The following is a 13,031-nucleotide window of genomic DNA, read 5'->3' as shown; positions in this document are numbered from 1 at the left end:
TTATTCAAGTGTTTCACAACTCGGTAGTATACCGGTACTTCAAATGTCACAAGCTGAGTTTGTATATAGACCCCACATGTCTATAGTTTACAGCATATTACTCAAGTGAATATACTTATAACCACATCCCAGTATATTGTTAATATTGGTGCAGGTCTTCTAAGTTCTATAACATTACGATTGTCTTCTGGCATGGTTACAACATGGTTAGAATTTCACGAACATTTCTTGATACATACAAAATATATGGTATGATAAATTACATCATCGGATCGTTTATGGCTTATAGTGTGATACCAGGTTGAGTTCAGTCAATTGCAAGTGGTGATTAGTATGCTTCAGTACTAGGTACAATACTGCAAATACGTAGTACTAATACTATGCAGCAAAAACTACGCCCAAATATGTATAAACTACACCCAAATATGGATAAACTACACCCAAATATGGATTAACTCAACTTGTGAGGGCTAATTTTAAAATATACCCAATTTCCGAAAGATACTTTGTCAAGAATGATTGTAACATTTGTTTAATAAGTCAAATATATGCATTATCATATTTCATATTCAACATATTAATAAATACACAATAATACATACTTGATTTTTTAAACATACATTTTTACAATCTATTGAACTGTTGACAAATTTCAATAATTTTCAAATGTTTAAAATTTTGGTAAAAAATACAGCTGTTAAATTGAAGACAATGGAATAGTTATGTCAAAACAGCCATTTGTTTCATCATAAAACTTGATATTTTTCATAAAAAATGATGATTTAAAAGTAAAATTCTATCAAAGGTGAGAAACAGTGGTTCAATCCTATTTTAAAGAATGATGTCAATTTTATCATCTTGAGAGTCACTAATTAACAGCCTTCTAATTCTGGGGTCATATTTAGGGTCTTCTAATTCTGGGGTCATATTTGGGGTCTTCTAATTCTAGGGTCATATTTGGGGGTCTTCTAATTCTGGGGTCATATTTGGGGGTCTACAATTTTACAGTCTGTATAAAAACTGAATGATTTTGCATAACCTGCATGACAGCTGCTACCACATAACCAATATGAAAACTGAATCAACACAAAGTAAACATAGTATTGTTGCTTTTGTGTTGCACAGCGGACAAAATGAAAAAAAAAATCAATACATTGTCATCTCAGCAATCATTTAAAATAGGAAATATTAGTTGTTGCCAAATAATTGCAATATTATCATCATTAACATATTCTCATTACTTTTTACCTTTTTGTTCTTAGATATTCATTTTGGGTCTATAAAAGTGACATTAGTTTGAATACACATGAGGAGAATTTCAAAAACAATAATTGACATGATTTACATGTAGTCTATTAAGTTGGAACATCTGATGAATAAATTGGATCAGTATTATACCCTTGCGTTTACTGTGTACCTTTAATAATATCACTACTACAATTTCATCAATTAATGTAAAATATGATTTCCTCAATATAATAATGTTTTATAAATTTTGATAATGAGGAGGATCAGTGTATGATTTAAGATTCATACATGAATCAAAACTGAGATTCACCAAAAATTTACACAAAAAGAATAAATAAAACAATTTGCATTTCACTAATTTTTGCAGGAAAGTATGTCATACTTTGCATATATAACAAAGAGAGTGGAATGAGACTGAGAAATACACTGATGTACTAATAGGATCCACAAGTCAAACTATGACTTCTCGGTTACTGTTTTTCAAAATTGACATCTAACCCATCAATCAAATTCAATTAACATTTTTCCAAATTAAATTTTCAATTCAAATGCAAATGAGTTCCATTCATATGCAAATAGTTGTTTCAAATCTTGGGAGAGCACAGATGATAAAAGATAGAACCTTGCTGATGACTCACTCAAATATAAACAGTAAATGCTCATTTCATTGAGATCTTGAAATGCACATTTGAAAGTACACAGTAACAGTTCTTTCTCAAGGAATGCTTTCCAAAGCCCTTGATATTCTCTCATTAAAAATCACATCATGTCTAAGTCTGAATAAAATGAACATAAATTACAAAATTGTGAATGAAACTAACATAATTTTATCAATAGTCTGATAACATTATGATAATTGTACATTCCAAATAAAAATTATCACATTCATTGTTTTCTGTAGCATTGATTCAAGTATACATCAATCACGGTTACAAATAATAACTGAAGATAAAAATGGGATAAAAAATTGACTACATACTTTCATCAGTCTGTGGTGATGATAATATTTGACTGTGTTTCTTTTTCATTTCTTCAACATTACTTTGTATATGGTCTATATGGTTTCGAATTTCTTCAACCTGTATTTTTTAAAAATAATACAGAACATTATATCAGAATTAGATTTACATTGCAATTTATTGTTGTTTAGTCAATATGATTGAAACATGTAACTATGGATACTTTTTGATATCAAAACTCAGTAGCAGACTATAACTGAATACAATTCAGCTGCTACGCTTTCAACGAACATCACAAGAATTATGTTAATCAGCGAGAGGCCCTCAATGCCTGTAAATGTTTCCACTGGGGAAATCGAACTGTATGATAACGTGTCCTCTCAAACGAGAGACTCCCAGACACTGTTATTACTGAAAACTATCGGGTTCTCACCTCTTTGAAAAATTCGTCCATAAAACCACCTCCGTCCATATTGACGGCAACGTCGTCCGGCATGTCATCGTCGTCACTTTGCGCCTGCAAGAAAAAATCCGAAAAGAAATCAGTAAATACATAATGAAATGAATGACAAGTTCATCGACGGAACGATATCGTCTACATACCAAATACAGAGAGTGCAAGTACTCACCGCTTTTAGCGCTGCGAGTCTGTCTTTCATCTTGAACTTTCTTTTGCCTTCACGTTCAATCCGGTAAGACTAATGATACATTAAAGTCCGAATGGTTTTCACTTGGAATCGTCAAAATCGCGGTGATATTTCCACACAAAATCCCCTACACCCATTAAATTAAACCAATCTCTCACACCAATTTTCCCAGACGCCCTCACAGTATTTTGCACTGCGCAGGTACATTTGCGCGACATTTCAAAATGTCGTAAATTATGCCGCAGGTACATGTACTCGCTCATGTCTTCTTTAATTGAAATAAAGGAGATTTTTGTCATGTTCATTAACATTATGTCAAAGACTGGGGTAAACATTACATAATTTTCACATAAATAATCCCACAGATAATGACTTTAATTCGTAAGATACTCGAACATGATATGATAGCATAGGATGATAGGTCACGTGCTTGCTTCATGACCTGTACGCGCAAAGGTCAAAATTGGTTCACTCGAGTTGAGCCAACTGTCATTGGGAAAGAAACGTTATTATCGTCCCTTCATCATTATTTTGATTATTCGGAACCCTGCGTGTACCTTTGAAGTGAAGACGGAGCACCAGAGTTTTCGTGGCAAAATTAAAGAAAAGTGTCAAAATATTTCCGCCCGCCAAAAATTTGTGTCAGGTGACTAGTATACTAGAACGAACTGGTTTGCATATTCGCGCCGCCATCTTATGTTGTAATCGACGTGGTAAGCATGTTGTTCAATCCTTCTTAAATCTTCGCCATCCTTCGTTGATCGTTTCTTTTTTAGGTATTAAGCGTATTGTAAGTATGTGATTGAACATTTCTTGGTGTGATTTCAAGAACTCGTTGTATGGAGAACTGTTTGACTGTTCCATTGTCTGGTGCAACGGGACGGAGACTACAAATGTGTTGATTCATCGTTACAGTAAACGTTTATGTATGAAAAATATAATATTTAGATACATTGACGGTATCTTCCATTTCATTATTCATGCGGGGCTGCTCACTAAACATTTTCTTTCCTCAAAGAGCAGCGTTTTACAATACATAGTTATTTTAGCCTGATGATATCAGGAAGTTTCTGGTCGAATTCTATGTACTTCTCGATACGAAACATTATCAGCATCACATTATATTTCATGGTTCCTCAGGATGAATACGAATGCTAACCTGCAGTTGTCATCTTCAAATAATGAATCTCGTAACACTTGCAGTGGAAATCAAAGTGATCACTACAGAGGGGTTATTGCCAACACAATGACAGGAGCACTGGCTCCCATGTGGCTGACGTGAAGCCATACAAAAGCGAATGACTGAAACTGAATGTTTCAAGAAGTCTTTGTTTTTTGCATCGTTTCCATGATCATCAGAAATAACAACTTTTAGACCCAGACCTCTAGGCAAGATTAGAACGTTATAAGTTGGGTGAATAGCTTTTAGACTAACTGAAGTCATTGTCTTCAGTGTTTCTGACTAGAGTTTAGTTGACTCTTGTTCCCTCACCTCACATAGTAATAGTATGGGTTTTCTTCATGTGACAGAAAATTAATATCTGTTTCATGTTATGTTGACACCTGGGGCAATGGTAAGAATTTAGTTCCCAATACTCAAAAAGTTTGACAAGCTTCAATAAGTACAGAGTACACAGTACTTATTTGTTGTGGGGGTCTTGTTAACAGAACACTGTGTTTGTGATCACTGATCAAGCAGACTTCACCTCACTATATGCTTCTGAAAACTGTGTACATTGCTGGATGACCTTGTGTAAGTTCAGTAAACTTCCATACAATTTACTCTTTGAAAATATTTCTTAAATATAACCTTTTGCATTCTCATTTAACAGCACAGATTCATACCCATTGCAATCACAGATATGGCTCAGCAACCGGTACAACAAAATGCAACATTTAAGGTGAGTTTACTATACACATGTCTCACAAGTTCCTACTGACTTGTATTTGATATATTATTTTCATTTTATGTTCACTGGGAAATTCTTTTTCTAAATCTCAACTCAAAGACTTGAGGATGAGTACAATACCTAAAAGACTTTCCCATATTGAACATGATGCATATAACCTATCAACATAGTAGTCATAATCATAAAGTTTGGAGCAAGTCTTGCATGTGAAATATGTTGTCCAAAAATTATATAAAGGGGGGGGGGGGGTGCTATTACAATTGGCCCTGTCTGTCTGTAATACTTTATTTCTCAGACATGCAATATCCGATTTCTTTCAAGCCTGACTTAAAGGTAACATCATATGGGACATATGCATGTCAATTTGTAGACACTTGTAGAATTTATTAGGGTCACCAATTGCTTCTAAATCATATCTCCATTCAGTCACATGGGGGGGTCCTATGTTTTAGAAGAACGTAGAACTACAAAGTCCTTTTTTTTTGACTCTACAAAGTGTTTTGGGAAGGTAAAGTTACTTGAGTATAGATGGTAAAATATTCTAACTTGTAAGCATGTACATTTCTAAAAGTAAAAACTGAATAAAATGCTTGTAGAGCAATTATTTTGATGGATTGTGAAAAAAATGTCAAACTGACATCTTGTGAGGCCAACTAATAATGCACATTGGTAATTTGTTTTCATATTCGAATTGATTAGAGTGTAATAGGTAAAGAAAGATTTCCTCTACTGTTCATTCAAGGTAAATAAGAGTCTCTAAGGATCTTGTTAGTGCAAGTGATGAATTTGAACCAAGAATAAGACAAAATGTTGCAATCCTGTAACAAATGGGTAGACTTATACAAGTAGTTATAACACAGCAAAATTGAGAACACCAACAAAGTGTTGTCAATGTATTATTATTGCATAAATGCTATATTTCAGTACTTCATAACACACATTCTTTGCTGAAGTGTGGCAACTATGTGTTAGTCCAAAATATCTTTGTTCTGTTGAGAAAAATACTAATCCTGTACTGACAAATGATGTCAAATTATAATGCAGGTATTTTCGTAGTGATTGAAGGATTTGTTATATTCCTAACTTTAGGTATATATACTTTGAACTTAACAATGTGTCATGGTGTACTGTAGAACAAGATAATCTTGTATGTTTGGTTTGAATCCTTAAGTTGACCAGGCACAAAATGGTCAAGTTTAGGTTCTGTTTGTGTTGTTTTTATGCTGTGTGGGGAATGGAAAATAGGAGTAGAAATAAGACCTCCTTGATGATGCTGTGGTATTGCAGTTTGAATTTCCCACATTTGCATAGATTACCCACAGTACCCTATAACATTACCCCTGTTGTGTGCTTAGCAGGTGTGTGGAATAATGTACATTGTAGTATGGTTGGTCTTTTTTAGGATACCTTTATATCAAAGCACTTCCCAGAGGATCTGTTACTTTGACATTTGTGGAAGTAAATGTTTACTTAGATTACTATGTTATTTATTTCTCTCTGTTAGCTTGTACTTGTTGGTGATGGAGGTACAGGCAAGACCACTTTTGTAAAAAGACATCTTACAGGAGAATTTGAGAAAAAATATGTTGGTAAGTATATAAATAAAAATGCAAAGTATTTTACAGCTGGAGAAAGACTTTCGCAGTGTCATAAAAATGGAGTTGTTTTGAATGACCTATTTGTAGTTCCAGTCAAAAAATCATGGTACAGTTTTGTCAAACTTCAGAAGTTAAATTGAATACATTCTCTAACATAATGTTGTAAAGAAAGATGATTTACTTATCTCGTGGCTGTCACAATGTGAAGACAAATACAGTACCATTAAAAGAATGTACATGTCAGAAAAATCCTGTTCAAAGGTGATGAGAATCAACAATGCTTGTTCAATGGATACATCTTTAGCTTTATTGTGAATTTCAATGTGGAGTGCTATGCTCAAAATATCATATGACATGCAAAGTAATTCATGTTTGGAATATAAAGTTATTCCAATTGTGCAACCCATATGCTAGATAATCTACATCCTGTGGGTAAAGCTAAATCAGTTATCAGAACTAGATTGTGCAGTGAACGCTCTCAAAAAAAGAAATCAAGGTTAAAAATGTGGAAAACGAATTGGGACCTGTTAAAACTTGTATGTGTATCCATATCTTGTAGCATAATTTGGGTTGGAATCTCAGTGAATTACTGTTCCCATCAAAAACACTTATGGAAACCCAGGAAAATATTTACGAAATGCTAATATATTTTACCAATGTACCAGCCTTAAAATACTGGAATCACAGGAATAGAGAATTATACAAATGATGCAAGATACTGCGTTATCATCAATACTCAAAATTTGTCACATTAGGGCTGCTGATTCATAATGTAAATATAAGATACCAGTAATCTGATAGCTTGGATAACTTTCTCTTTTCTTTCTTGTAGCAACGCTTGGTGTTGAGGTTCATCCTATTGTATTCCACACTAATCGTGGACCAGTCAAATTCAATGTATGGGACACAGCAGGACAGGAAAAATTTGGTGGGCTAAGAGATGGTTACTATATACAAGGTAAGTAAAGATTTGGTAGAAATAGATTGGTCATACGCTAAGTAAAGAGTTTAGTAATAACTGACATTTCAGGCCAATATCCTTCCTCTTCTTTAGCTTGTTTGTTTGTTTGTTTGTAGTTTATACTGCTAGTATGGTGTCAAAGATAGGTATGTGAATAAAACATAGAAGGAAAGGAGATAATACACAAAGCAGGGTTTTGTTTTCATTGTTTCATTTTATCGAAACCCACGTAAAGAAATGTGTATCAGTTTGATACACTTTACTTTCATGATTCTGTGAGTCATTTTTAGAGCCACATATATTGTGATAAAACTAGATCTGGTTATTCTTGCGTAAACATCAACAGTTTAGAATTTCAGGCAAGATTTAAATAAGCAATGAGGTGCTTTATACTGCATTTGTATAAAAAGAACTAAAACCAACATCTGGCCCTTGTATTTCTAAAGAACTTCATACACCTCTTAGCCACATTAACCTTTTCACCACCAATTGCCCCCTGGGAATGTTTGTTCTCCACCACCCCCCTCACTGACCACCAGGTGAAAGTGAGTGTTATGTAATCAAATTGATATAAAAATACTTAGAGTTGCTCATTTTTAAAAAATGAGGTATCATTTCATTGGAAAATAAATTCTCTACATCACACGTGCAAATACATGCATTCAAATTCCACAAACACAACCGAAATATGAATTAAAGTAATAAAATATGAATAAAACTGACACAAGTCGTTTATTTATTGACATATCACAAATAAACAAAATATTTATATTACAAATAAAATTCAAAATACCAACATTTATGTTCTTACAAAACTTCTCTTTACTGGTTAAATTGTCAAAATTGGCGAAAATTTGGCAGAAAATGACATTTTGAGTCGTAAAAATTTGAACGAAATTAATTAACGGCTCACTAATCCGATTATGACGCAACAGACGGTGCCGCACCGGCAATGAAAGTGTCTTAAAATATCTAAAGTTGTCACCTTGATACCTTTTGAAAAGTTGGTTTTTGTAAATATAATTCATTATTTAGCAGAACAACAAAAAATTATTACTCAATTTATGCCAGAAATCGGCAAAATATGACCGTAAGTCAGTAGCATCGGCGCCAAAATCGGATGGGCAAAATGGCTTTATTTGCCGACGCACATACCGACCAACGGAAATATGCAGCCTGTAATTTGAACTCACGTCGCGGTAATGTTTTCGTCACATTGAGTACATTGAGTTCACACAGCCATCTCATTTCATTCATAAATGCCATCAAAGTCAAAATTAAATAAAAATTTTCATGAACAGAGCCGTTATTTACATCGCAAACGATGTTAGGGGAGACAATTTTCGGTGTGGCCATGTTGAAATTTGAATTTTACCGTTAAAAAACACATTCAAAAATGTGATCGGAAAATCTTCAGATTGTGTGTAATCTACCGCCCACATTGTACCACTGACCAGTATAAATTGAACTTGTATGAGTATTATTCATTATTGAACATTACCACAAAGAAATATGACCAAAATAATTACTTTTGGAGCTAAATACTGGCCCCAAGGCCATAGTATGAGCGAATGCTACGGGTCAACAAGTTACGCAATTTGCCAACTTTCACTACGGCAACGGTGAATTCCCCACCGGTAGATCACTCGGCCCTCGTGTTAGTTCTGAAGCCTATACCGTTCCCACAACTGACCTGATGTATTCAACAATGTTTTTGAGTAAAAATTCAGTGGAAATTTCTCAGGACAGTTGTCAAAATGACATCGTAGGAGATGCTACGTGAGCCGTTAATTACTTCCGCGTTGTTGAAATTCGATCTTTCTGGCGAAAAACGCACACAAAATTTACGATCGCTCGTCTTTCCAATCGTGCTAGAAAACCATCCACTAACATGTGTTCAAAATGGCAGACTATATAAACAAGGCTAATACGCATGTGTGGAACTAGTTATGGCAGCAAGTTTTGCAGCAATAGCTGCCGTTAAACGGTTTGAACGTCGTAGTAGTTGAATGACCTTTGCGTTCCCGCTGTAGAGGGAATCGGTGGGCGCCCTAGAGCGTTCCCGCTGTAGCGGGAATCGGTGGTGAAAGGGTTAAAGGTGATTTGTGCAGTCAAGACAAGACAAGACAAGCAGAGATAATATTCTTACAAGTTGTCTTTTGGCCATGGTTCTCAGTAATCACAATGATAAGTAAAGGTGTTTTCAGAAAATTGTCCAGACAATATTTTGATTGTGTATATTTTCACAGGTCAGTGTGCTATCATCATGTTTGATGTAACATCAAGAGTAACATACAAGAGTGTTCCTAACTGGCATAGAGATTTAGTGCGTGTCTGTGAAAACATCCCCATTGTTTTATGTGGAAACAAGGTTGACATCAAAGACCGTAAAGTGAAAGCAAAAGCAATTACTTTCCACAGAAAGAAGAATTTACAGGTATGTTTTACTATACTACACATTACATTGTTAAATTAGTTCCATTTGGGAGGGTAGTGAAATGAGTTTTTTGCCATCCATGCCTAGCCAGATCTGGCACATTACTGTGACAATTTCTTCTGGAATGCCATAGTTAAGAAGTTGATGTAGAGAATTACCTTCCAGTTGACACTGTCAAAGGCTTTCAAGAAATCTACAAATACAATATAGGCATTTCCCTTGATATTTATAATACATAGCTTATTAGTTAATTAATTACTTGATGAAAATGTTGGATGAAACAATGAAGATTCAAACACAAACTGTTGATTTCTTTCCCTACAAGATAAAATGTAACATTTCATGTGCTTGTACTTTGGTTGTGTAATTTGATAATGTAATATTTCTGGTTTGTTTAGTATGAAAGTATAATTCATAGTAATTATAGTGAAATGGCATGACCAAAATACCTATAATCTTTGCAATGCAGTTCTATGAAAGAGATCAGATAAAGTCTGGTAAATATATACTTTCCATCGTCATGGTGAACCATACATTTTGTGTATATTTCAAACTGGGGACCGTTGCAAGCAACATCACTTATATGCTGTAGATAAGTATTCTAACAAATCTCATCTTTCTTTTCTAAGTATTATGATATCAGTGCGAAGAGCAACTACAACTTTGAGAAACCCTTTTTGTGGTTGGCAAGAAAACTAGCCGGAGATGCTAATTTGGAATTTGTTGAAATGCCTGCCTTGGCCCCTCCAGATGTTCAAATGGACCCAAAATTGGCAGAAAAATATGAAGAAGATCTCAGGGTAAGTTGAGACTCGAGTGAAATCTCCAATGATGAGTCTCCCTACTGAATGTAGAGCTTTTAACATGCAGAAAGTAAAATTAATTACAATAGCCGGATGAATGTCTTGTTGCCATTTGACAAGGATTATACAGTGAAAGTGGCTTCACTAAAACTTTCATCAGAACAACTTTCCCACCCATCCACTGACCAACCAATCATTCATGATGTAACACCTCTGGTGCTCTGCTCTTTTCTTTTCTTTTTTAAAATCTATTTTATGAAGTTGTAGAAGAGCTCCACAAGACTGTGTTTGTAGAGTTATGCTGTAACCTTATTTGATGTATAAAATGTAAATTTACAAGTGGAGAAAAGGAATATTTTTCTGTATGTAAATCCACTATACTTTGTAACAATATTACTTCCTGTCCTGGTTTCAGCAAGCACAAGAAACAGCCCTCCCAGATGAAGAGGATGAGCTCTAAATTATTGATGCCTACTTACCCTGCCAGTACATTTACATCGTTATCAATGTGTTTACCGATGTGTCACCCCAAAAACTTTTGACATGCACAGCAGAAGACCTAACAAGTCACCTCACCAGTAATGTGTATGGCAAACTGTTTTCCCATGCATACTTCCTAGATGCCACCACACTTGTTTAGTCATTTATTTTGCATATATTCATGAACAAATAGCAAACACATGCAGTACTGTTTTCTTCTGAAATTGTCCGAGAATCATGTTACAATGTAGATCCATATTACTGTATTGATGTATTAGTTTTGAACATGCTCATGATTGTCTGCAGTTTCTTTTTTTTGATAAAATTGGTATGATCTGTTTGCTATTGCCCCCTCACCACATGTTTCTATTTATGGTTTAAAAGTAGTAGTGACAGACTTTCAAGTCAGTGTTCTATTGTTTTCTCCAAACTGGTTATATAGCTTGGGATTAGATAGTCTTGGTTACCCAGAGTCTCACCACTGGGGGCTCTTTTACGAAACCACTCATACAAGAGTCTGGGGAAACCATGTTTCAACTACCCCGCCCAAGAGTCACACAGTACACTTCTTCCACGTCATAAAAAATGGGCTTACTAGGCCTGGTGTAATTTAGATGTATCACTCACTTGAAAAGTGGTAACTTTTCGCAAAAGTACCTAAATTGTTGAGCATAAAATATTGGACATGAACTATTCCCCAGTATGTACTGCTCTAGGAGCTACTTCCTGCATGGGCGAGTTGGAATCTTGTTTCCCCAGACCCTCGTTTGGGGAGGTCTCGTAGGCAGAGCCCCCAGCAGCGAGAGTCTGGGTAACCGAGAGTAGGAATTAGATTTAAAAAAACATAAGAAATAGGTTCATCCAGCCAAAACCCAAGAGGAAAAAAAAAACTGTAAATGTCAATTTGAAATTAAATGAACAAGAACCTAGCATTTTTCAGTCTCATTTTGTAAAGAGACATTCAGTAGTTCAAACCATTTGTATACTAACACTTTCTGCTTATTTAAGTATGGGAGAGAGGAGTATGAATGGGTGTTTGCCTCATTTCAACTTTCTGTTGACACTGCAAGAGAGTAGTTTTTGAGTTTATGAAACGAGAGTATATAGAAAGAAAATGGAGAAATAGAATTTGATAATCCTAAGTTTTTGAAAAATTATGAACCATTAAATATTGGTTATGTGTAGGTTTATACCATTGTATCCTTTGTTGAGTTGTATGAAGAACCTTGAAATGGGTATTAAAGGTGATAACTTTCACATAATAAATTGATTTGATGTGGTTTACTTTGCTGAGAGTGTTTGGTGATGTTCATTCTTAACCACCAGTCGACTTGTGTTTATCCAAAATATGTAATAAAATACAATCTGTGACAGTTTGGTATTGGCACTTTATTGTACATCCTTTTAGTATTTAGGTCTGTCTGGCTGAGAGAACTTTCACTGAGTTGATCCTGACAATGTCTTCAATGCATGATCAGAAAAAAACACCAATAGGTGCAGTATTCAAACCAAAAGTTAATTACTACTATTTCAAATAACAAGTCAAACCCACTTACAAGGGCACAAGGAGTCAAATTCCACCATACTCCAGAAAAAATTGACGTGCATATGTAAGTCATAGTACATTATCCATTTACTAAGTTCGAAAGAAATCGGTCAATGAATGTCCAAGAAATGGCACCGGATGAACCGAGCCCAATCTGTAAGCCCCTGTAAGATACGTCGTGACGTTTCGCCCTCAGCGGCCTCCTTTCACATGTAGGCGTTGGCCGGTGTGTGAGGGCGCCCCGTCACGGCGTACATTACAGACTAGGCGGAGGCTAACAAGCAGACAATGTTTCACTCTTGTCAGATCCTGTTTGCAAATATCAATTGATTGCTATTTACAGCAGGTTGGGACAGTATCCAATGTCCTCTGACACCACTGGTGAATGTAAAATGTAATAAATTGCTTCATTATAGTGTGACTCTTCTGAAGCAATTAAAGA

General features: G+C 35.0%; 2 protein-coding genes across 6 annotated transcripts in view; one reads left to right on the top strand and one right to left on the bottom strand.

Moving 5' to 3' along the window:
* LOC144449172 (syntaxin-like) overlaps nucleotides 1-3,005 on the bottom strand; it is a 99,106-nt gene extending 96,101 nt beyond the window's left edge. For all 3 annotated transcript variants that reach the window (XM_078139673.1, XM_078139672.1, XM_078139671.1), the window contains exons 1-3: nucleotides 2,837-3,005; nucleotides 2,641-2,724; nucleotides 2,228-2,327 (exon numbers count right to left, since the gene is read on the bottom strand). In XM_078139673.1, the coding sequence (XP_077995799.1) occupies nucleotides 2,228-2,327; nucleotides 2,641-2,724; nucleotides 2,837-2,866 (214 nt within the window). In that variant the 5' untranslated portion in view covers nucleotides 2,867-3,005. The remainder of the gene's footprint in view (nucleotides 1-2,227; nucleotides 2,328-2,640; nucleotides 2,725-2,836) is intronic.
* A 318-nt stretch (nucleotides 3,006-3,323) lies between these two features.
* LOC144449626 (GTP-binding nuclear protein Ran) lies at nucleotides 3,324-12,385 on the top strand. Of its 3 annotated transcripts, none has more exons than XM_078140198.1 (7): nucleotides 3,324-3,567; nucleotides 4,687-4,755; nucleotides 6,269-6,353; nucleotides 7,195-7,320; nucleotides 9,573-9,760; nucleotides 10,390-10,560; nucleotides 10,979-12,382. In XM_078140198.1, the coding sequence occupies exons 2-7, from the start codon at nucleotides 4,717-4,719 to the stop codon at nucleotides 11,021-11,023; spliced, it is 654 nt and encodes a 217-aa protein (XP_077996324.1). In that variant the 5' UTR covers nucleotides 3,324-3,567; nucleotides 4,687-4,716; the 3' UTR covers nucleotides 11,024-12,382. The 3 variants fall into 3 exon arrangements, with proteins under 3 accessions (XP_077996324.1, XP_077996326.1, XP_077996325.1); XM_078140200.1 differs by lacking the exon at nucleotides 3,324-3,567 and adding an exon at nucleotides 3,625-3,644 and having other exon boundaries at nucleotides 10,979-12,385; XM_078140199.1 differs by lacking the exon at nucleotides 3,324-3,567 and adding an exon at nucleotides 3,762-3,780 and having other exon boundaries at nucleotides 10,979-12,385.
* The last annotated feature ends 646 nt before the right edge of the window (nucleotides 12,386-13,031 follow it).

The sequence above is a fragment of the Glandiceps talaboti genome, chromosome 18 (genome assembly GCF_964340395.1).
Source record: "Glandiceps talaboti chromosome 18, keGlaTala1.1, whole genome shotgun sequence".
Lineage (NCBI taxonomy): Eukaryota > Metazoa > Hemichordata > Enteropneusta > Spengelidae > Glandiceps > Glandiceps talaboti.
This window is presented reverse-complemented; position numbering and strand designations above follow the sequence as displayed.